The sequence below is a fragment of the Danio rerio genome, chromosome 23, assembly GCF_049306965.1.
Source record: "Danio rerio strain Tuebingen ecotype United States chromosome 23, GRCz12tu, whole genome shotgun sequence".
In the NCBI taxonomy this organism is placed as follows: Eukaryota; Metazoa; Chordata; class Actinopteri; order Cypriniformes; family Danionidae; genus Danio; species Danio rerio.
The window spans coordinates 37,478,990-37,505,527 of record NC_133198.1 but is presented as its reverse complement, the minus strand read 5'-3'; the positions used below and the strand labels follow the sequence as shown (position 1 = coordinate 37,505,527).

General features: G+C 36.0%; 1 protein-coding gene across 2 annotated transcripts in view; it reads right to left on the bottom strand.

Annotated features, from left to right (window-relative positions):
* The window catches only part of plxna1a (plexin A1a), a 424,291-nt gene that overhangs the window by 213,864 nt on the left and 183,889 nt on the right, over nucleotides 1-26,538 (bottom strand). For both annotated transcript variants that reach the window (XM_017353686.4, XM_003201217.7), the window contains exon 4: nucleotides 6,997-7,128. In XM_017353686.4, the coding sequence (XP_017209175.2) occupies nucleotides 6,997-7,128 (132 nt within the window). The remainder of the gene's footprint in view (nucleotides 1-6,996; nucleotides 7,129-26,538) is intronic.

Sequence of the window (26,538 nt, the reverse complement as noted above, 5' to 3'; positions counted from 1 at the left end):
AGCGCAGTTGTCCCTCCATAGTAAAAAGCGACATGTTTGTTTGCTTGCAGGAGTTACATTAGCATTTTCCCGCATCTAATTCTTACCAATTAAAAAGCAGTTTACGAAATACGAAATGTGGATTTTGTCACATGACTTTCATCTCTTTTCAACTGGTTCGGACCAAAGCAATCAGTGTGGTGTGAAAAGGACCCAAAGATGGCAGAAAAATGTTACAATGTATAATTTGTTGCCCTTGGTCTGGACTAAATAAACCGAACCACAGATGTGCAAGCACCCTTAGATTCCGCTTTCAGTTTCAAATATTATCATTTGAATTGTCTCTAGCTGTTTTAGTATTATTTATTGTGGTAAATATTCTTTTTCGCTCAGATACAGATACACACAGACATTAATACCAGGATGACAATGCATCATCACATCAGCAGAAAAAATAACATCAGAAAGAAAGAAAGTCCAAAATCAAACAAATTGGTCTTTAGACTACTGTATATACAATAGCGTTCACCAAAAGACCAGTATCATTTATTACGGACTGCACATAAGCTTAAAAAAACAGCCGTTTTGTCTGCTTTTCTTTCCATGGCTATGATCTGACCCTCAGGGTTTTTACATTCTCACCCTCACACTGACCACAGCAACACCACTTTCATCTCCATTACAATGGCTCTCAACCTCAATCGCTCTGTGTGGTCACTGCTAGCGCTACGAACACAACTTCCTGTAAGAGAAGCACTTCCTCCCCCTCGCTTGCTTTAATAGTTCAAACATTCTTCCTCCATAAAACCTTCTTTCCCAACAAAGCCATTTGCAGCCGCACTTAAATCAACATCAGTCCGAGCGCGCAGTGAATACATGCGCGGCTCCATTTAAAGAACGCTAGGCTAAGTTAATGTGCTGAAGGGTTATCAGGACCGCCCTCTCAACACGAAATCCCACTCATACAGAAACCATCTATACCAATTACAGAGCATTTTCCATCTGAAGACGTGGATACATTAAAAACAATTATCCCCACGCTCTGATGGATCGCACTGTTGGTTTAGGCAGGTGTGTGTATATATATATGTGTGTGTGTGTGTATACTGGGAACCATCACAGTAAATAAATGCAAAGCAAAGGCAAAATCATCTAACACTGTCAGTCTTGCACTTTCGTTTAGAGCTTAAATCTTGTTTTACACTCTTCAAGATAATGTTTGCATAAAAGGGGTTTTCTTATGCAACAATGCTGTAGAACAACAAGATTTTGTTTTTCAGTCAACAGTTCAGAAAGCTTATTTTTCCTAGGAGTGTTTAGATGCATCCACTTTTACTTTGAATTAAGCTTCAACTTCCAGGTTATTAATGTTTAGAAATCATCAATAATGTCAACATAATGTTAAAAAAACACTACATGTTTACAAATGAAGACTTTTTTTTCTGAAGACAGCGAAAAGTATTACATCATTTTAGAGATTACATTACAATTTTACATTAAATTTACAGATTTACATTAAAAAAGTACATTTAAAATTTTATTAACCTATGTTATTTGATAAAACTACAATGTAACGTGATGTACAAATGTATCCACTGAAAATATTTTTATTATATGTATTTCATTATATCTAAATATATAAATTTTATTATATGTAAAATTAGATTAGCGCAAATCTAATCAAAGACAGTTTGAAAAATCTAAATAAAAGATCTAAAATCTAATTTTCCCAAATCACATAGCTCTAGTTTGAAAGCACTTGAGGATGATTTAATAGTGACTACACAATATGATATGCAGAAATAAGTCCTTTATTTCTGAGTGTGTGTATAAAAAGATAATTGATGAAACAGTATAGTTGAAAACCTGAAACTTGAAGTATAATTCTTTAAAAATAGTTTAAAAAAACAAAATGTATTTAATTTTAAACAAGGTTAATTTAGTTAATTTCATATTATGTTTTATTATTACATATAAAAGCAGAAATGTGTTAATTAGAGAGTTATAAAAATGTATATTAAAACCCGTGAAATATATGGTGCAATCCCCCCAAAAAAATAATAACACACATATATATATATATATATATATATATATATATATATATATATATATATATAAATGAACAATAATAGTGAAGTGTGTTAAAAAAACTGAGTTATATCCTAATACACAATATGCTATGCCCAATATGGTCTAAAACTTGACAAGTGGGCAAATCTAAGCTTGTTTTTAATAAAACAAATATAAATATGCATATAATAAATAATGTTGCTAATAAGGATAACATTTTACAAAAGCAAATTGGTATTAATAAATTGAAAAAGCCCCCCAAAATGAAGAAGGCATGAAAGTATGGTTTTTATATGTATGTAGGCTTTAATCCTTATATATATATATATATATATATATATATATATATATATATATATATATATATATATATATATATATATCCTTGTTATATCCTATATACATCCTTAATACTTTAATTATTTTTTATTTGTAAAGATTTTCGTATTGGTCTACATTTTGTGTGTATTAAGCAGTGTGTAAACGAGGAGCACAACTAACGTGCTCTGCGCGTAGACTGGCTTTGTTCTGGCCTATAGAACATTCTATTATAGTTTCTCAAAATAGTAACGCACCAGCAATGCGCCTCAACACGCCTCCTTTTTTAGACCAATACGCCTATGGGTGCACACATGAGCGCAAATGCATTTGCTATTTAACCAGTGTGGCGCAAAACATCAAAACGACTCTTGCGCAAAGCTAAAACTAGCAAACAACTATTGCGTCGCGCCTTGTGCTGCATTGCGCCGGGTGTATGATAGGGCCCAAAAACAACATCATGAAATCAATATAAGGAGAGAGAGAAACAAAATCTAATTCCAGTTTTTAATCCTGAATTTACTCAATCCTAAAAAGTGTCTTCCTTAAAAATAAAAGATCTAGAAATGGTCTTCATGGAGCTACAGATTCCAATTATAGCTCCTTTTAAAGAATATACAGCACTGAAAGTAGCTGTACTCCATAGTAAACAACCGTCTGGATCTGGATCTAAGGGTCCCGGTGAGGTGAAAGGTCAGCAGCTGGGCTTAGCTTGTAAATTACGGTGTGATACAAGGTCAGCTCCCAGATGACTGGACATTTTCTCCATGTCAGTTTTTCTTCTGGTGTACATTTGAACTCTTGAATGTGCCCCTTCAGGCTAGTGAGATCTTGCTCACTAAAAATCAATCATTGGGAAATTAATTTTAAAGATCATTTTCTATAGAGCCAGTACACATCTATAATGTTTGGTAAATGTATCTGTAATGCATCCACAAAGCTTTAGAATCAGCCGCACGTTCTTGTAAATAATTGAAAGCAGTTATTATACACTGCTGTCCATGAAGTAATCATTAAAAACAATGCACAATCAACAATCGTGTTGCATTTTGCATATGATTTTTAGCCATGAATAGGTAATAAATATAATCATTTCCGACAAAATACAAGTACTACAAGTATTATAAAAGGAACCAATTGGGTGATTGTTTGGGTTTGCAGTTATCCAAAGCAATTCTCATTAATATACTCCCGCAAGGAACATCATTTATTCATTCATGCATTTATGTATGTATTTAGTTGGTAAGTTCAATCATAAATGCAGTATTATTAACGGATAATATCATAATGTTTCATAATAACATTGAATAGTAATTGTAATGACCAGCCCAATCTCATAAGGAACATCGATGCATTGCAATTCATTTATCGATTCTTAGATTTTTGGAATGCATTGTGATTCTCTATGCAATCGATTCTGAACTTAGAGTTATTAACAGCAGATGGCGCTCTATGCTAGTTTTAATTGTACACTCTTAGGGCTGATTTATACCTTCACGTGGTTGCATAGCCCTCACAGTGGCTGACGAGCAGCTCTCAAAAAAATGTAACTACACGTCGCAACGATGCATAGCGCAAGCTCTGTGATTGGTCGGCTTAGTAGCTGTGACAAGTGTAGGAGGTGTTGAGAGCTGCGAGCCTGAAGGAGCGAGTGTTTACAAGTGTCGAGTCCTGGGAAGGAGCTCCAGATGGAAACTTTTGTTTTGTGTTTACCTTACGATTAAAGTTGTTGCACGTCCACCGGTTCCTGCCACTGAAGTTTTAGCTACTTGTACATTAAGTGTTACAGCAGAGGAACATAAAAGCACGCAGAAGAATAAATGCATAGCTAGAACACCGCGAGGAAACCAACCAACACCGGGAGAACATACAAACTCCACACAGAAATGACTCAGCTGGGACTCGAATCAGCAACCTTCTTGCTGTCAGGTTATGGTGGTAACCACTGAGCCACCATGCCACCCATAATGAATATTACATTCATTCATCATCGTTTCTGCTTAGTCCCTTTATTAACCTTGGGTCGCCACAGCGGAATGAACCATCAACTTATCCAGCATATGTTTCACCCAGCGGACACCCTTCCAGCTGCAACCAATCACTAGGAAACATCCATACACACACATATACTACGGATTATTTAACTTACCCAATTCACCAATAGCGCATGTGTTTGTACTGTGGGGGAAACCGGAGCACACGGAAGAAACCCACGCGAACACGAGGAGAACATGCCAAACTTCACACAGAAACATTAACTGACCCAGCCAAGACTCGAACCAGCGACCTTCTTGCAGTGAGGCGAACGTGCTACCCACTGCGCCACCATGCAGCCCTGATTCTTACATGTTAATTCTTATTTTTACATGATGTAAATGAGAATAAGACATTCTTACATTACAGTAACGCATTTTCCATTCATTACTATTTAGTCCCAGAATTAAAGATGTTAATTAAGAATAAATCCACATATGCCTAAAGAATATATTTATTTATTTGCTCACTGAAAAAGAATATTTTGAATATTGAGCATGTTTTTTTGGCTGTAATCAGAGGCGGTGCAGACCAGCGCAGAGTGAATGGGGTTACGGTGATGAAGGAAATGCCCTTTAATGAGAGGAAGACAGGAAACACTCCAATCAGCCCTTAGTGAGGAGAACATGAAAGAAAGAAGAGAAAGGCGAGAGGAAAACAAAGGAAGGAGCGAGACGGAAGAAGAGGAGAGAAAATTCTCCAGGCCTCGGTCTGAGTGAAAAGATGGTGGGGGTGGGGGGTGATGGTGGGGGTGACGGGGGGTTTGGACGCTTTCTTTTCCATCAGAAAAGATCAGAGAAGGCCTTCCTCAATTTTCTCTGATAAGTGGTGAATTACCAGAGGCACTGCGGCTGTGTGTGTGTGCGTATGTATGTGTGTGTGTGTGTGTGTGTGTGTGTGTCTGTAGAAGTGGGAAGGGGGGATGACACAGTGTCGAATATCGCATGCAGACAATCAGGAGACGATACGGGTCGCTCTTTTTCACACATGCTCACACACTATCGAACCAATTCATGTGAAAATGAACAATTAATAAAACATTATATTTATCTTTATAATAGAGATGCATCTGCAAAACCAACTCCAATTGCATTATATTTATGCTTGTTGTCATCTTTAAAACCTTTAAATTAAATCACTTTAATGCTGGGCTTAAATGACAATTATAAATTATGCCTGCATATACACATTTCATAAAAACGAACATGTCAATAGACAAGACAAACTATTTAAATTAAACACATTTTTTCAAACATTTGGACATAATAATAATAAAAATAATAATAATAATTATTATTATTATAATTATTATTATTATTATTATTTTTAATTATTAAAAGTCTTTGTTGAATTATCTAACATTTTTTGAAAATTGTTTATTTAAAATTGTTTGCCTTGTTTATTATTATCATTATTATTATTATTATTATTATTATTATTATTATTATTATTATTATAAATATAATAATAATAATTATTATTATTATTATTATTATTATTATTATTATTATTATTATTATTATTAATAATAACAACAATAATAATAATAATAATAATAATAATAATAATATCATTGTTGTTATTATTATTATTTTTATTATTGCTATAATTTAAACAAATATTTTTATATTATTATTAGTAGTAGTAGAAGTAGTAGTAGTAATATTATTTTTCAAATAAAACTATTTTTATCATTATTATTATTAATATTATTATACTTATTATTATTAATATTATTATTATTATTATTGTTATTTTTATTATTAAATTGTAATAAAGTATCAAAAAATGTTTGAAAAAAATCTTAATTTAAATTGTATTGTTTATTAACTATGAACATTTATTATAATAATAACTATTATTATTATTATTATTATTAATATTAATAACAATAATATACAACTTTTAGTATTATCGTTATTAGTTTTACTATTAGTATTATAATTATTTAATTGTATTAAATTTTTCACAAATGTTTAAAAAATATGTTTTTAATGAAATGGTCTTTTTATTATGAATAATAATAATAATAATAATAATAATAATAATAATAATAATAATAATAATAATAATAATAATAATAACAATAATAATAATAATAATAACAATAATAATAATAATAATAATACAATTATTATTGTTGTTGTAATTATTATTATTATTATTATTATTATTATTATTATTATTATTATTATTATTATTATAGAAAACATGTTTTTGGCATAAAAATCCAAAGTCATAGTTTTGCCAGTGAATGATTTAACTTAAAAATCTTGAAGCATCTGCCAAATGCACACAAATCTTCAAATGTTACTACAAAAAGCTGCTATGAAAAAAAGCATTTTAAAAACCAAACATTAAGAGAGAACTCCCTACTTCTATTTGTCAGGGAATTTTCTTTGGGGAAGAAAATTTTAAAAGTATCTCTCCAATTGAACCTCCAATTGAACCTTCCTTATGTGAGTGTATGTTTTTCCTGTCTATTTTACGTCTTTGGGGATTTTTAGGGTGCGTGACCAAACCAGACTGCTGTCCTTGGAACATTCTGGACAAATTAAACACACTCAAACATCACAGTCCCTGAAGTCTTACCTCTTTATCTGCGAGCGTGTAGATGTATTGGTGGTCAGGGCTGAACAGCATGTCTCTTAAAATTGGGCTCCCTTCGCTCACCACCACGTTCTCATACAGCAGTGCAGGCTGGGTAATGGAGTTCACCAAGATCTGAAAGAAATAAAGAGAAGATCCGTTTGTTATTAAACAGAACTTCACAATGTTAACATTGACTTGATTTGATGGGGTTTAAAAGTCACAATCAGATGACAACAAATATTGAACTGAATCGAAAATATTATTTTCTGTACAGCTTTACCAAATTTGGAGATTTATGTTTTTCTCTCTCTCTTTCATTTATGTATGCTTTAGAATTGCATAATGGAACCTTTATTTTTTCCTTCAACAACTTTTGATATTAAAAAGTTGGAAAACGTTACTTTTATTGCTATTTTTAATAGCTTGAAGTCATATATTAACTGGGTTTTGTTGTAAATTATGATACAAAAACCTGGTTAATAAATTGCAGTACTGTTCTGTTATTTTACAGACTTTTGTTCTCACAATATATTGTTTCAAATGACTAAAATATCAGTAGAGATACCTTTGTTAAACTGCAGAGTTGAATTTTTGAGATCAAAAGCCTACAAAGTGGAGATAAAAAGCCTCATAATGCATTAATAACCAACAATAAACTCTGTGAATCACTAAATACACAACTTGTTCTTTAACAGATATTTTTGTACTACCTATAGATATATTTCCTTATTTTATGTCATACACTTTGATAACTTATTGAAGTGAATCCACTCTAAAATTATTCATTTAATAATAAATCTAATTTCTTTCATATTGGATGAAAATATAATATATGACACTGATTTAGCAAAACTGAATCAACACTGAACAGACTCAGGAATGGGTTCAAATAAATTGATAATATTTGTTTTATTCTATATATTTTTTTCCAAATTTCAAGTCAAATAATGTCAAACAGAATATCAAACATTTCCAGTTGTTGTGACTGAAAATTACAAGTTATCCCACCAAATATTCATTCATTCAATTTTTTTCCGGCTTAGTACCTTTATTAATCAGGGGTCACCACAGCGAAATGAACCACCAACTAATCCAGCATATGTTATTGCACAGCAGATGCCCTTCCAGCTGCAACCCAGCACACAAATGCACTACAAGCCAAATTAGCTTATTCAATTTACCTGTAGTGCATGCATTTGGACTGTGGGGGAACCCGGAGCAATCGGAGGAAACTCACGCAAACACGGGAGAACATGCAAAATTCACACAAAAATGCCACCCACCAAATATTTATTTCTTTCAAAAATAATAAATACTAGTTTATATACTAATGTTGTGTTGTCTAAACATTTATATAAAAGGACAGAACACATGGCACTTATTTGTTATTTTTTGAAAAGCTAAACAATATGCACAAAACAAAGCACAAAACAAAACAAAGGAAAACAAAACACAAAGCAAAGCACAAAAAAGGCACAAAACAAAGCAAAGCAAAACAAAATGCATAACAAAGCAAAGCAAAACAAAGCACAAAACACAGCAAAGAAAAACTAATTAAAAAACTAAACTAAACTAAAACTAAACAAAACAACTGAAAAACAAAACTAAACTAAACAAAACTAAACTAAACAAAAAAACCTCTAAACCAAACTAAACAAAAAAACAAACAAATCTAAACTAAACAAAAACAAAACAAAACCAGAAAAACTAAACTAAGTAAACAAAAATCAAAGCAAAATGAAATAAGAAAAACTAAAAACTAAAAATAAGAAAAACTAAAAAAAAAAACTAAACAGATGTTATCAGTAGTTGAAAAGATGTTAAAGAGATGTTATCAGTAGTTAATGGAAAAAAAAAATATATATATATATATATATATATATATTTATTTTATAAATAAAAACAAAACTACAAATCGCACAGTGGGAATTTCCAGGTCACCTCTATTGATTTTTTTTATATGTACTATTGACTATTCACTTTGACATTATACAACCATACAATTTGTCCGTCTTCCCAACTACCCTCAAAAGACATCGATGTTTGGCTTCGACCAACACTAAGCAAACAGATCTTGCTCAATAATAACCACAGTCTCCCTTTCTGTCTCTTTCTTCCCCTGTTTGGTCCACACTATCATCATCACCATACGACAGTCTCCCTCTCCCAGGCCTTATTGATGCAGGGTCAAGAGAGCGTGACCCCCGTATCCCATACTGTTTCAGGGCCTAATGATGTTCTGGGCTCTGCCGCCGCGTCCCACTGATTAATGAGCATCCCGTTCGCCTGGGTGCCGAGGGAGCGCATTACCTGGGCCCTCTGACACCACCCTGCCGCTAATGAAGAGACGCCTGCAGCACCACCAGTCCACCAGAGCCCCGGCCGACCCACTTACTGAAACACACAAGCCTGTACAGCAGTTCTGTTTCACTCATGAAGGGTACCATGGTACTGAGAGAAAGACTTGCAGGAAGTTTTCAGCTCGCTCACACCTGGGAGTCCACAGTGCGGCCTATTTGGGTCAAAGCCTGCAGCCCGATCAAGAGCGCTAAAATTACATCTATACATTGCTGAAAATAGAGGAAACTTAATCAGCAGTTCTTGTTTGTTAAATAAAGGCTGAAGCTGCGCAACAAGACCTTAGATAAATAGGTATTTTATTAGAATAAAATTGTGTGTGACGAGTCAAATGCAACTAAACTAATCTTAATTAACTTTCCAAATGTTATGACCGGCTTGAAAATAAAAAAAATATATAACATTTGTCCAAACGATAACTTTTGATCTGTGGCATGAATTCGCATTAATGGACAAATTTATTAAGTATAATAAAATATAAATTAGAAATGTCAAAATCATACACAGATACATAATAAATGGTATGCTGGGTGTCTGTTTATATTCTATTCAATTGACTTGACCAGCATGGACAGAAAAGCCTAACTTTGTTTTATTTATGTAATGTTTATTAGTAAAAAAAAATTTTGATTAAAATCCCACACGTTTTTTGGTAGCTGAATCTGAAAAAAATGTTTACAACAATAATAATAAACTGCTAAATAATCACTGTTAAAAATAATATTATTATTAACATATTATTATTATTATTATTATTATTATTATTAATAATAACAATTGTTATTGTTGTTGTTGATGTTGTTATTGTTTAAAATGGTATCATGACTAATAATAATAATAATAATAATAATAATAATTTTAATATTATTATTATTATTTTTTTATTATTATTATTATTATTATTAGTGGTAGTAGTAGTAGTAGTAGTAGTAGTAGTAGTAGTAGTAGTGGTAGTAGTAAAACTGGTATCATGACAAATAATAATAATAATAATAATAATAATAATAAATAATAATATTATTATTATTATTATAATAATAATAATTATTATTATTATCATTATTATTATTATTAGTAGTAGTAGTAGTAGTAGTAGTAAAACTGGTATTATGACTAATAATATTAATAATAATTTAAATTATTATTATTATTATTATTATTATTATTAATACTAATAATAACAATAATAATAGTTGTTGTTGTTGTTGTTATTATTATTATTATTATTATTATTATTATTATTATTATTTAAAAATAGTATCATGATGAATAATAATGAAAATAATTAATAATTGTTTGGTTGTTATTATTGTTATTATTTAAAATGGTATCATGACTAATAAAAAAATAAAATATTAATAATAATAATAATAATAATAATAATAATAATAATAATAATAATAATAATAATTATTATTATTATTATTATTATAATAAAAATTGTATCATGACCTGTTATTATGAACATAAATGATATTATTATCAATATTTAAAACCTTTTAACAATTGGTACCATTTAAAAATAAAAAAAAAATGCTGAGATAAAAACTGAAATGATCCCATAGGTGGAGACATGCAGATTGAGCGGCGATATTACAAAATAAGATCCTTTTCATATATTACAAAGGTAGCAAATGTATTTAAGTTTAAAACATGCTTCCATAGAAAGAATTACCCAAGCATGTTGGGTTATCCTTTTTCACATTTTCTGGGTTGGTAATTTCAACAGACCCAATTATTAGACCTAAATGTAACAATTCTGTTGAAAAAAGGTATGTGTTGGCATCTATTGCACACAAAAAAACTCGCAACAGGAAAAAGCTACCTGCTTTCAACATTCTTCAAAATATTTTCTTCTGTGTTCAACACTATCCCTTTAAAGTCAGATTTTAATGATATATCCCTTTTAAAATTGTAGGATGACACAACTAACAATCTCCTCTGCCACTAACAAAGTTTTCCTGCCATATACCAAACTGATTAAATGGGATAAACATATATAATTGTTCTTCAAGGGTGAGCAAGAGTTGCCATCTGCATTTCTCCACCCTGTTTTGGGATTCGTGGGGATTGACGTAATTGTGCAATGACTCTTCAAACTGCATATTCTTGGCAGATGGCCCATCTTTCTCTTAGCAGGAAGATGCAGGAATAGGCTGGAGAGCTTACGGTCTCACGCTGCCTCAATAAAGGTGTCAGGAGAGATGAAGATGGAAGGTGAAAAAACAAAAACAAATCCACTTTTCCCTACCGACTGCAGCTGAATCCCAGTGCACCCTAGTCTGGAGGGTTACTGCTACTGACTCTGCTTTACACACAGAGGCGTAACCTTCTGACATATACAGTGGCAATTACTGACTAACACAATGATTCATATTTACTGTACATGAAGCCTGCATCATGTATGATCACTTAGGCATTATGATAAAAGACTGATATTTTGAAAAAACGTTGGATAGAGACTTTATTTATTATTAATGTGGTAATAATATATTATAATATTATAATATAATATAATATAATATAATATAATATAATATAATATAATATAATATAATATAATATAATATAATATAATATATAATATAAAAATATATAATATAATAAAATATGATATAATATAATATAATATAATATAATATAATATAATATAATATAATATAATATAATATAATATAATATAATATAATATAATATAATATACATTTAAACAAATAGCTACATTAGCCAATACCTTAAAGAACATTACTTGTAATTTTGCATCTGAAACAAAGCGGTCAAAAAAGAGTCCATAGTTCTGTAACGTCCATTTAAATGATGCTTCACCTTTAAACTAAAACCAGCTGAACGTCCTTGAGAAAGCCGTTCTCAAATCCTTCATATAAACAAAATTGAACTCGCGCCGCCTTATTAGATGAATATGTTTCATGATTGCTACTTACATTAGCTTCTCATGTTTATGGTTCCATTACAGTAAGTCATGAGTGAATCGGGATAGAAGTGAGTGTGTCTAGCCTCCGCCTGCAGACGGCACATAATGAGCGCGTTGGGTAATAACCTAAAATAGGAAGCTATAAATTAAGAACCAGAGCCCTGCAGTCTTCCATGATGCTGGTCTATGGATGAACAATAATTAAGGTGGACCAGGGTTCAGTGAAGGGTCACTCTTGACAGCTTCAGAGCAAATTGAAACAGGTCTGGCCTTTTCAATCTGCTCAACGTCTCTGGTAAAGCATGCCTGAATTTGTATATGACCCTATGACATCACAAAGGTCAACAGTGAGGGAAATGATAAACTGTCCTATACGTTAAAGGTCTCCTGAAGTGCTTTGAAATGCACAGCTTTATTCGATATGTGACAAATTTCCAAATAAAACATGAAGACTGGGCAGGACATATCCAGTAGCCCCTCCCCTTTTTAAAAACAGCCAATAGAGTTTTGTTTATATCACAGCTCTACCTAAAGCCTGGTTTATACTTCTGCGTCAAGTGACCGGCGCAACTCACGGCGCAGGCAACGCGCGTGGCTGTGCATTTATACTTCTGCGCGCTGTCTCCTTTGGTCTGCATTAACACTTCCGAAACGCTAGTGGGCAGTGAGGTGTAAATTCTGTAAGTTCCTCTGTCTCGAGTTTCTTCGCTTCTGTTTTGCTATTCTGAACACTTCCTGGATGTACAAGTGACTAAAACTCGCTCATTTTGAGGCAGGAACCGGCGGACGTGCAACAACTTTAACCATGAGGTAAACACAGAACAAAACTTTACATCCGGAGCTCCTTCACGGGACTCCACACTTGTAAACAATCGCTCGCGCCATTCGCACGGCTCTTGGTCCCGCCCAGATTCGTTGGCGCTAGCAAGCCGACCAATCACAGAGCTTGCGCTACGCGTTGTTGTGACGGGTAGTTACAATTTTTGAGAGGTGCACGTCAGTGACGGCGACGGCGATGGGCTATGCGTCAGCGCCGTAGCATACGCCGGTGTTTGACGCAGAAGTATAAATCAGCCTTAAAGCACATCAGACTGATGACAGTCACAGTATATAATAGCATTTCTTAATCTATCTAACCTTTGTTTCCCAAAATACAGTATTCAGTGTAATTTAGGTGAGTCCGATGCATTTTTTTTTTTTTTTTGGTCTGTGCGGACTTAAACATTTGATTCGCTTTTTGTTATGGGGTCTCAAATTAGTCTGTGTGTGTTTAAATGTAAAGGATCAACACTGCATTGACCATTTATTATTTCCATATATACACCACCTGACAAAAGTCTTGTCGTCAATCCCAATTGTAAGAGCAACAAATAATAACTTGACTTCTAGTTGATCATTTGGAAAAGTGGCAGAAGGTTGATTTTCCCCCTGAATCATCGGTTCAGCATCCCAATTATCACAAATACTGCAGAAGACCTATTGGAACCTGCATGGACTTAAGATTTTCACCAAAATCAGTCAAGTTTGGTGAAGGAAAAATCATGGTTTGGGGTTACATTCAGTATGGAGGCGTGCGAGAGATCTGCAGAGTGGGTAGCAACATCAACAGACTGAGGTCTCAAGACTTAATACTGAAAGTTGTTTGAGTTATTGCAGAGATGTATGGATGCAGTCATCCAAGCTCATGGGAGTCACACACGATATAAAAAAGAAAATCAAGGCATGATCATATTTTATTTTGGTAAAATAAGCGTAATCTAGAAGCCTTTTCTTCATATAAGCCACTTCTGATACCAAATTCTCAACTAGAAGTCAAGTTATTATATGTAGTTCCTAAAACTTGGATAGGCGACAAGACTTTAGTCAGGCAGTGTATGCATGTTTAAATAGCTCCTATTTTACCCCTTTCACAAGATATAGGATATGTCTTTGGTGTGTCCAGAATGTGTATGTAACGTTTCAGCTCAAAATACCCATCAGATAACTTTTATGGCCCCCTGAATATGTGAATTTTGGGGTTAGAGAACATTTTACTGTTTTTGTTACCTGTGGAGGAAATTTGTTGTGTTTCTATCACTCCAATAAGACTGTGAACACTATATCTACACAGAGTTCTGTTCGGAAGGCTTCCAAAAGTTGATTTTGCATAGATGCCCATTAAAATTTGGGGTGACATTAAAATAGGATTTTCAAACTGCAGGGAAATGTGTTATTGCAAGCCAAATTTGAATGGAAAAACAATTAGTGAAATTGAAATACGTTATCACAGTCTTAAAATTAAGACTCTCTGCTCTCAAACAATGGAGGTGTGTCTGCTGAAACCATGCCCACCGCAGGAAAGCATCCATCTCTCCACTGTCAAATACTGCTACAAGCTGAATAGATGCTACTAATGCTACCTCTATTAGCGTTAGCTTAATTGGCTTTATACAGCCATACAAGCTTAAGAGCGCTCAAATAGTAATGCAATGTAATATGTATTTAATATAGCACATTTAGCGTGTTTGGCCAAACACCCAAAGCGATTCACAATCATAAGAGGGGTCTCTCCACACCAGCACCAGTGTGCAGCATCCACTTGGATGATGCAATGACAGTCACAGGACAACGATACCAGTGCGCTCACCACACACTGGTGGAGTGGAGAGACAGTGATCGAGCCAATTTAGGGAATGGGGATGATTGGGAGGCCATGATGGGTAAGGGCAGATGGACAGAAATTGGCCAGCACACCAGGCTTACACACCTACTGTTTGCAAGAGATGCCATGAGATTTTTAATGACCTCAAAGAGTCAGGACCTCGGTTTAACGTCTCATCCGAAAGACGGCACTCACTGAACAGTATAGCGTCCACTTCACTATAATGGGGCATTAGGGCCCACACAGACTTTGTCATTAGTTTCAATACACTGTAAAACCTGATTAATTACTTAAAGTGAGTAAACCCATTGCCTTAAAACCAACAAGTTGACATTACTTAAAACTTGGAAATGTTAACTTGACAACTTAATTAAAATAATTCTGCTAATTTTAATCACTTTTAAAAAATAAAAACTAAAAGTCAACTAAACGCATCTTACAGTGTACGCCTCTAATATTTCTCAAAATTTGCTTCACCAGGACTTTAAGCAAAACCATGATATGAATAGTTGGTTATGTGAATAAGCAATCAATACCAAATGCATTGTGTATGTTCAAAAACCATCAAGCATTTGATTGGCCAAAAAAATAAATGAATAAATTCTAGAAACTAACTGAATTGCACAGTGAGGTTCATTCATTCACTCAGTTTCTTTTTGGCTTAGTACCTTTATTAATCTGAGGTTGCAACAGTGGAATGAACAGCCAACTTATACAGCATATGTTTTTACGCAGCGGATGCCCCTCCAGCTGCAACCCAACACTGGGAAATGCACAGTGATGTGTTGATCCATATTGGTGGTAGTGGGAAACTAAGTATTCAATGCTCACTATCTTGCCCTTTGCAAATGTTGTCACTGTCCTGGAACATTAGAGCATGTATAACCTTAATAACAACATGCGTATAGTAAAAATGATTTGAGATGGACGTTAAAAAAAGCTTGTGGCAGTTTATTATGTAAGCCACGGGAAGGCTATCCCCTCATATGCTGCTTTAAATATCCCCAAATACACCAATGCTATCAGGGCTTTGATTGACAGGAGTTTTGTCAGGAAACCCAAGAGTTTCTCTGCCGGAGACTGCGGTGACCCATCAACTCTCCGTTGTTGAAAATCATTTTACTCCAGCTCGGACGGGGAGCGGAGACATTTGGCTAATTAAATCAAACAGGAGGGCACTTTCCAGATGAGTCTGAATCCAATTTCATTAGTGCCCTCTCAGCCACGGATGATGTGCGGACCATGAGGTCGCTCTTGGACGTTTCGTGTCTTGACATCAACGCGCTGGAAAGTGATCAATAAAGGATGTTGAGTAGAAATGCAGGATTGAAAGCGCGCTGGGCTCTTTTTTCATGCTGCTGGAGTTTGACCCCAGTGGGCTTTTTTTCTTTCCATTTCATTCTCAATTGGTTGTCCGGATGAAATTAAGCTGTAATATTGCTAAATGAAAAATCATGAAAGCTCTTTTTAAAAACAGAACCATAAAGACAAAGAATGTACAGTATATCTAGATGCAATTCACAAGGAGGTATAAGCTACTTTACAGTTTCAATGAGATGTTCCTTATGGCCATAATGTTCTCGATACATATACTAGTGTTGAGCAGCATTCAATCTATTTAAAGTGTCTTTTTAATACTTAAGTTTGAATGCAAGTAGAGCATTAAACAACATTGCACTTTGAATTTCAATCTAAGAAAGTAGAAATTAAAAATGGTCATAGGGGTGGTGCCTTTTCAAAAGATACTAATTTGTACTATTGACAATATTCTTCGATGCGGAAGTGTGCTCATTTTTGCGATTGTTTTAGAACTTGAGTCAGTCGCCTATGAGAGAAATGACTAAGAATAATAAACGGTCGAACTACTTGCTCTACAAACAAATGTGTTCATGACTATACATAAGAAGAATAATAATAATATAAAAAGAAAATATAAGTTTACAACATTAAGCAATGCAACAGGCCGTTTTAAACTCTAAAATAGAATGTAAGCGAATGAGACTAGAAGTCTTGAGACAAAGAGATTCAAATGGCTGCACCCACTCGTACAAGAAGAATAAGGTCAATACAGTTGGGTATAAGCTCCTTTTAAAGTACTGTGAGGTACACATTTGTACTTTTTAGATATTAATATATACCTTTAAGGACCTGTTTGGAACAAAAATGTACCTTTTGAAAAGGTATCGCCCCAGTGACAGACTTTGAACCTTTATTTCTGACGCAGCATTCACACCAGATGCGGATAAACAGTCAACCTTGAGTGAGCCACTAGAAAGTCAAGGGAAGGTTCGAATGATGCAATTCTCATGAATGAAGCGGCGTGAGTTGAGCGTTTTGCGCATGTTTCGCGGGAATTGCTCAAGGTAAAAAATCTAAACTTCAGCGGACATTCAAACGCTTTAACTAATCATGAGCTTGCTTTTGTAGGGAAGCGATTGTGAGGTAGTGCCTGTTGTTGGTGTCCCTAGGGTAAATCCTCTTGCCGACACCACACAACAGTTCATCAAACTTGGCTCGGCTCAGTCGGAAGCACTACTGAAAGCCTCCATCATCCAGATATAGTTTCTGGAGGAGTTGATGAACTCACAGAGCTGAGTGCACCTCTGAAAAGATCTAGTGGACTCCGACATGGCGCCGAACGAATCGACACTGTTGCTAAACGCATACCTAAAGCACATAAAGCACAGCTACCATCTCAATAAAATTTATGTTAGCCATTTTGCAATGTAGCTAGAGTCACCGCATCTATTCTGAAGTGAATTTGACAAACTAATGAAGCAAATTTAATGTGCAAAAAGGGTACTTGACGTGTGAATGAAGCGAATAAATTCAAAATGTTCGCACATTTATTTCTGCTCGAATATTGCGATTTATTTGGATGTTTTGCATCCGGTGTGAACACAGCACGAGTATAAATGCATGTCATTTTATTTAAAAAGTAAACCACTATTATTAGTAGTGTTTTTGACAATATAAGAAAGCAGACATTGTGGCAGAGGAGGTCAAATGATAAAATACAGTACAAGCTAAAGGTTCTGCCATTTTCTGTTATACCACACAAACCATTCTTAAACATTCTAACTTCCAAAAAAAGGAGACTCTTACACAATATTCAATTTTGCACTGGCCAGCTACTGTATATCCGGCACATTGTTGCTGTACCCTCGAAAGGCCTTGAGAATAACGTTGTGCAGGAAGAGTCGCTTAGTGCGAGCGTCTCCAGCCTCTCTGACCCTTTTCTGGAGGGCATCCAAGACTTCCCATGGCACCTGCTGACTTCACAGTCTGCGTCTTGCCGGCAAGAACAGAACCAGGTACACACAAACTCATTGGGCCTGATCAGCGTGACAGATTACCCTGTGAAATTAATCATCTTTCTCTGCCATGCTGCTGCTCTCGCTATAGGATGCCGGCCAAAAAACAGCCGTGGACAGACAGTCCCAGTGGGCACAATGATGGCACGCCACTGCACAGCTCCCAGGGCCCCCGGTGCCCACTCTCCAGTGAGTTTCGTCATTAATAAGACAAGGGGAACAGGAGCAGGGTGGGTCTTTGGGATGCTTGGATGGTTTGAATAAACCAGGAGAATAATCCAGCTGGATATGCCGAAGATCAATGTCGCATCTGTTCGGTCTTTGTGTTGTTGTGTGCGGCATCATGGTGACTAAATGATAAGGGGGGAAGAGAGAACGGGCAAGAGTAGAGAGGGAAATAATAAAGGAAGAAGGGGAGTCGATGTTCGGTCCCAGGAGAGAGTGGCAGGCATGTCTCAGCCTCCACCCTTTTTAATCTTTCAGGCTCTCCATGGGTACAGCATCTCCTCCACCACTCACCCCCGCCGCTGCTACAAGCTCCACTCGCATGCTCTTGACATAACTAGGTCTCCCTGTGAATAATAAACCAGCCGCCAGATTCCTGCCTTTGATATGCAGCCCTTGAAGTAAAGATCTGCATCTGATTGAGCACAATCACTGGCTAATTAATGAGACGGAAAGGCCCATGCTGGGCCGGCGATGGCCCAACATATTGCCACCACTGTCCATCCCCGTTTCTATACCCTGAGAAGAAGACAGCCGGGCCTGGAGGAAGAGACTTACTTTGCACCCCTGGGACTGGCAGACGCGGCTTATGCAATGAAGACGGCGAACAGCCTCAGCACTGCACATAACAAGATGTTAAAATAAGATCTTTCAACTCCAGGATGGATTTGAGATTGAGACAGATGTATGTGACAACACTGAGAATGTTTACAGGGACATCAATACTTGATTTTAATATGACTAAGATCATACTATGATGAAGAGTCTAACATTTAAACAGGTTCTGCTTACAATAATACAACTAAAGTCGAAATTGGATAAAGACGTGGAGTATTCATGTTTTAGTCGCATTATGTAAGTGCAGTACAGATATGTCAACACCTAATCAAATTATTTACATCCAATAGGACTGCGCCGCATTTGGCGACAGAATAATTCATACACACACACAGCTGTTTAACACTATTCTCTGCACATACCTAGTCAGTAAAGGACCACAGACACCCGGATTGTGAAATGCGGAAGTTTTTTTTTCTTTCCATTCACCATGAGGGAATCAAATATCATTAAAACAACACTCTTCCACCAGTCCTTACTTCATACTCTCATCCAATACCGCCGTTTATAAAGGGGGCATGAATGAAATGTTTATAAATGAAAGTGAAACTGCCAAACTGCATTAAAAGTCTAAACATTTTAATTAAAATACCCGAAATTACATACATACATGCTGACCATTTTCCTAAAGTCTGTACCTTCTATTAAATGACCTTTTGTTAAATATCCTCAGATCTTCTTCTTCAATTGAAATCATTTTACCCACCAGATGCTTCTACAGAACAGGACTTAGACATGCTAATTAAACGCAGCTCAACTGTCCCGCTATGCTAATCCTGTTCCTGGAGATGCAAAAACAACTTGTGTACCGAAAGCAGCAGGTCAAACCCCCAACGAAAGCCACGAAGAGTCTCAGAGTCTTCACCGAGGGAGAACTTTGTTGTGTGGTGCAGCCAAAATATACTCATCGGCCCAGATGGGTTTTGCGAGGGAAAACAAGTGCACCTCCTCATGGGTATTGGGAACTAGGCAAATATCAGAACCCAGGCGAAGGGAGAACAGGCTAATCATAGAGGTCTCCAGACGGAGGCCTCAAAGCTCCTATTTTTTTTAACCCCAGTCATAAAACGTTTCATTATGACAGTTTGTACAACAGATAGCAGCTCCAGCTCATTCGAACTCGTTCCACTTCCCTTGCAATATCTGATTTGGCCCCGGGTTCGAAGGCTCCTCGGAGCATTGCGGGGGAATTTCATTTCTATTTTCCTGCTTGTCGTCTTTCCGCTCTCTATCTTCCTCTCTCAGACCTCCCTCCCTCCCCCCCCCTTAGGTCCTCTTGACACAACAGACGCACACCGGCAGTCAAGCAAGACAGACTGCGTGCTTAAAACTAGGTGGAAAAAATGGGAGTTTGCCCTGCAGTGAGTATGAAAGCAACTCCTAAGTCATCTCCATTTGTCACAAGCCGCACGCTGGAACTGCCAGGCCACTTCTCATACACTCAAACCTCTGACAAGAGCTAGCTGCGGACAAAAATACTAAATAAATGGGATGCTACGGAGCTCGGGCATAACACAGCAATACCAATAGTCATTAGGGAAGCCTTCGGCTGTGATTTCTTTAACTACAGATTGTGCCTGCTTATACATCATTTCCGAATGCTAAATTGCGATTGAAAGAGCTCGTTTGTGAATGCAAATGCAACAACTTCATCAACTCGTGAGTGTGTTCACGTGTCAAATGTGATGGGGGTTTTCTTAAGATGTTTTGCTGAATTTGAACCAAATTTGCCACTATGAGCACCACAATGCCAACATTCTCAGTCTTATTAACATGCATCTTCCATATATGAGACAATCATTTGTCATCAAGTTGTCAAAAAATAAGCAATTTTTGTATAATAGAAAACATATATATTTATCTTTCAAATCATGTAAGTTTGATTAAAAACTTTCAAACATTTTCTGTTGCTCACATGTTTATTGGAAATTAATTAATCGTTGCTATTTGTAAACAAAATAACAAAGTATGTTAGTATGTATATTTCATATGTTTATATATTTTTTTTTCAGCATTATATATAAAATATATATATAAGGTTAATCCAACGATCCTACTGTACCAAGCCTGGTCTGAGCTGGGATTGAACTGGGGATTCTTTGCATGGGAGTTGGTTGCTCTAACAAGAAGGCTAAAGACCATGTCCTCTATCATTTGACGCTGGTCTTCGTTACACTCACTCCCCCAAACCTCACTCCCATCCCGGACGAGCCCCCACGAGTAACCCACCAGTCCTACTGCACCCCAACCTGGTCAGAGCTGGGGTCGAACCAGCAATTGTCTGTTGCTTTAACAAGGAGGCTAAAGACCATGGCTTATAGAGTCTGTTGCACTTTTAGAGGTCAGAGGAGTGTGGTTTACCTGCATAGCACTTCGCTAGATGGCCTCTGTTACACTCACCCCGCTAAACCTCACTCCTATCCCAGACGAGCCCCTACATGTCCTACTGCACCAAGCCCAGTCTTAACTGGGATCGAACCAGCAATTCTATGCATGGGAGTTGGTTGCTCTAACAAGGAGGCTAAAAACCATGGCCTCTAGCATCTGTTGATAGAGCACCTTTAGAAATCAGAAGAGTGAGGTTTACCTGCATAGCACTTTGCAAGCTGGCGTCTGTTACACTCACCCCCCTGAAAATCACTTCCATCCCGGACAAGCCCCTACGTATAACCTACTGGTCCTACTACACCCAGCCCGGTCTAAGCTGGGATCAAACTGGCAATATTTGCATGGGAGTCTGTTGCTCTAACAAGAATGCTAAAGACCATGGCCTCTAGCATCTGTCGCTAGAGCCCCTTTTGAGGTCAGAGGAGTGAAGTTTACCTGCATAGCACTACACTAGCTGGCCTTCGTTACACTCACTCTCCTAAACCTCCCATCCCGGACGAGCCCCCACACTTATATATATATATATATATATATATATATATATATATATATATATATATATATATATATATATATATATATATATATATATATATATATATATATATATATATATATATATATATATATATCAGTACATGTACATATGCACATATTTTATGCAAATACAAACTTTTATTTTTTTACATAACTAGTCACTACTAAATTCCACAATTGGTGCACTTTAATGATAAACAACAATCACATTTGTCCTGTAATTTTTTCCAATATATTTAATTGCATGTTAGTAGCAATGTTTAAATACCATAAGAAGAATATATGTGAAAAAAAAATGCCATAACCCATAAACCTTCATAACACAAAAATTCCATATATTGTACATAGGTATGCCATAAACAAAAACTAAAAGACTCAAAATGACTCATAAAAATGGAGCAGGTCACATACACAGCTAAATTTATTCTCTACCAACAGATGCTCGACTATAGGTGAACCCCCCTACAATTGCAAGCTCAACAAAAATCCTTTAGAGACAAAATATGGGTCATCGTCACAAATAGAGCATAAAAAGCTACATTTTAGGACACTGACAGCAGAATCAGATGCTTCTCTCAATATTAGCCCAAACCTAGTCACTTTTGAGGGTCACACTCCACACACAACAAGCTATTTAGTTTGACACGGGTCTGTAATCCTCAATGGTGGAGTGTCACCGAAATGCCATCTGCAACAATAGAGTGAGGAAATAATACTGACAGAGCCAAACAAAAACTCTCTCATAAGGATGTGAACATACTTGACGCATCAAAGCAAAGAGAGAGAGTGTGGCGTTTTCTCAATCTCAACCCGGCAAGACAATCTGACATACCTGAGCACACAGAAAACACTGCGTTTGAGCTCTGAGGAAAAGGATCACTCGAGGACGAGCTCCGCAGGGACAAACTACCTGCCGGTGCTTGAAAACTAGAGAGAGAAATGCAAGATACAATCTGCAGAGGGTGAGCGGGTCAAAATAATCCCAGTGAAGCCGTCTTCATGGAAGAGCTCCCTCTGTGAAGCAAAGCGATTGCCTTCAGCCTTCGGACTGATAGTGTAATAAACTGCTGATGGAAATAGGTAAACAGTATTATCATACCATGCGAACGGCTACTTTTTGGTGGGGTTAGAGCTAATTATGAACCTGGATGAAGGTATTTCATTGGCTATTTACTTCTAGGACAAAGTCACATAAAAGCCTTCATGACACATCTCGTAAAACCCGGACAAAACAGGATCGATTAGCCTTTAAGGTTTATGAAAGGGTAAAAGCTCTTTATTTGAAAGCGAGCAGGGGAAAATCCTGGAATTCTCCCTTGAGGGAAAAAAAATAATGTCACAAGTGATGGAGATGTCTGAAGATTAATTATGCTTATAGATTAATATACATCTAAATCCTGGAACTCATTCTTAGACACGACTGTTCTTCGGCAGATTCGAAGTGGGTTATTCAATCTTGGGTTCGGCTCATAAATTCCACAGACGGATTGAAATTAAATTTGAGAATGTTTATGTGCAAGCGGGCGCGGAGGTGGCTAAGTGTGTGTTGCCAATTAAGTTGCTCGTCTACAGTAAATGTCAAGGCACACTTAGACACTTAACCTTCCATACGGACCCTCAGCACATTTCAAAGACGCTTATCAGTTTGCAGCATTTCACTCTTCCCCACACATATTTCTCACAGAAACATCAACATGGACATTCGCAGCGATGACCGACGCCAAATGAAATCCTGCAGACCCGAGAGAACATTCTATGCAGCGTGAAACGCCAGAGGGCTGTAAACAAGTGTGCAATTCTACAAAGAGCTGTCTCTCAAGAAATGGCCAAACTATGTTAGCGCTAGATGCTACAAATGTTTCTCAATTTATAAAAGGGATACAAAGGACAGAGTGAGCATAAATGAACATGTTTCCTGTCCAGATACACCTACAGATTTGCTTTGCAGGTAAGGTGTTGTCATTTGTCCCTGTTAGCCATTCATTGTGCATCCCCACTATGCAGTATAAAGATAGAAAGCCCATATGGAAAAATACTAAATTTTATGTAAAGCAGATGTCATGGTGGCACAGTCTGTAGCACGATCTTCTCCCGGCAAGAAGGGCGCTAGCTTGAGCCTCGGCTGGATCAGTTGGAATATCTGTGTGAAGTTTGCATGTTCTTCCTGTGTTCGCTTAGGTTTCCTTCAAGTGCTCCGGTTTCCCCCAGACATGCACTAGTTGAATTGGGTATAAGCTAAATTGTTTATAGTGTATGTGTGTGAAGAGAGTGTATGGGTGTTTCACAATGATAGGTTGCAGCTGGAAGGGCATCCGCTGCATAACACATGCTGAATAAGTTGGTGGTTCATTCCGCTGTGCAACCACGGATTAATAAAAGGATTACGCCCAAAACAATAAAGAATAAATTAATGAGTTTAAATCAAATACTATAGTGTTTTGGAACCTTACTATAGTAAAGTGCTTGAAATAATCTGCTGTGGTAATTCTACAGTAGCTATGTTAACACGAAATCTATAGTAATTCAATCAAATTACTTAAATACTGTAGTTTTAAACTGAACACCACACATTACTGTAGTAAAACTAAAGTATACTACAGTGTTTGATTGTCAGTTCACTATTTTCAACACCACAGTATGCTGTAGAATACGTTACCAAAATGTTGTAAATATTATGATATGTACAGTATGACACACTTTACTACAGTATGATTAAAAAACACTATGGTATTATAGTATACATGTGGGATAGTTCCACCCAGTACTACTGTGCTCTTGTGGAAAAAGATGGGATTGTCACAACATATGCTAAGTTATGCTAATGCACTATGCTAGCTTTCAAAGTTTTGTTATACAAGTGTTACTCGGAGGAAGGCTAGCTTCATGGGCATGGTATTAGCATAGAGGAGATTATGTAAATGTTATCAAGAGGAACATTATTTATAGATGGTGTGCGAAAACTGCTAAGTGGAATGCAAGCATTCTAGGAATTAGGATGCTAACAATTGTGAGTGGAAAGAGCTGTTAGCTCATATAGTTATGCAAACTTTATTATGAGGAAAGCTAGTTTAATGTGCAAATGCTAACAACATTGAGTGGTAAGACATTGGGAGAAACTGTTAGCTTTTTAGATACAGTCATATTAGTATTAGATGAAGGCTACTTTAGACGTGTTTATGCTAACATGGTCAAAAGAAATACTTTGTAATGATATGCTAACACGGAAGCAAACTTCAAAAACTGTGATGTTAACAATGAGTGGAAAGATGCTGAAGAAAGCTGTTAGCTTTTAAAACATGCACTCATTATTTAAAGGCAGGCTAATGTAGATTATGCTAATGTTATCAAGAAGACTGCTTCTAGATGTTATGCTAACACTGCTGAGAGGAAAGCAAGCTTTCTAGGAACTGTGATGTTATTAATATTTTGATGAGGGTATGCTAACATTATTAACATTATGCTCTGCTAGAAGTCTAATTTAAGCTCGCAAGAAGGTATGATGGTAGCTTTACTGAATAGAATGAAATCTTTAATCAATGTTAGCTACTTCAGTCAGATAACATGCAATATTTACATTTAAACTCTAATAATGCATTTACACTGAAGGCCTGCTCACAGTATACAAGAACCGCTAAACTCACTGTGAACACATTATTCTAAATAACTTTAAATAAGCACTAAAATCAGACATTTTACACTGAAAACACAGATTACAGATTAGCTACCCTGCTGAAAACTGCAGCTTAAACCAGCCTAGGCTAGTTGTTGGTTAGCTAGTCAACCAGGCTGTTTATTTAGAGGGGTTTTGGCCATTTCCAGGCTGATTTTCAGCCATTTCCAGCCTGGTCTTAAATGGTCAGGCTGGAAAACGACAGCTAAAACTAGTTTGACCAGCCTGGTTTAAGCTGGACATAGCTGGTTTTGGTTGGGCCCCCAAGCCTAGGCTGTTTAAAATGCTGTTTTTTTTTTTTTTGTATGTTTTTTTTTTTTTGCTGGGCAAAGAGTATGACTTCTTTAAAGAATTCTTTAACAAAGTTAACTAACTTAAAAACTTATTGAAATGTTTATTAGCTGGCACCGTTAGCAAACTTCACTCGGTGGCCATCTTTGAAACGCCTCTCAGGCAGTATGATCAGCCATTCTGTCTGAATGAGGAAACACCTATTTCTCCAAAACTGTTTGCCAAGTTTATGATTAAATTCATATTTGGAATCAGCAATAAAATAAACAACAACCGTCTCATAAGCTTAGTTTCTAAACATCCGAATCAAACAAAAATTGCATATTTTCAGGTTGCCCAAGCTAATGCGTACTCGAAAAAACGAGATCACGAAACCAACCTCATTTTCGGCCATGTTATACTGTACTTCGCGTTTGTTTTATACAGATTACAAAACCAAAAAAAAAATTGCTGTCAAGAGCATTTGGTTCATTTCAAAGAAAAGATTTCAAGCTTTATTTGGATATATTTCTTATGTCTGTGAAGCAAGTATTTGCTGAGATTCCAGCGCGTTTGTTGACCACCAAAC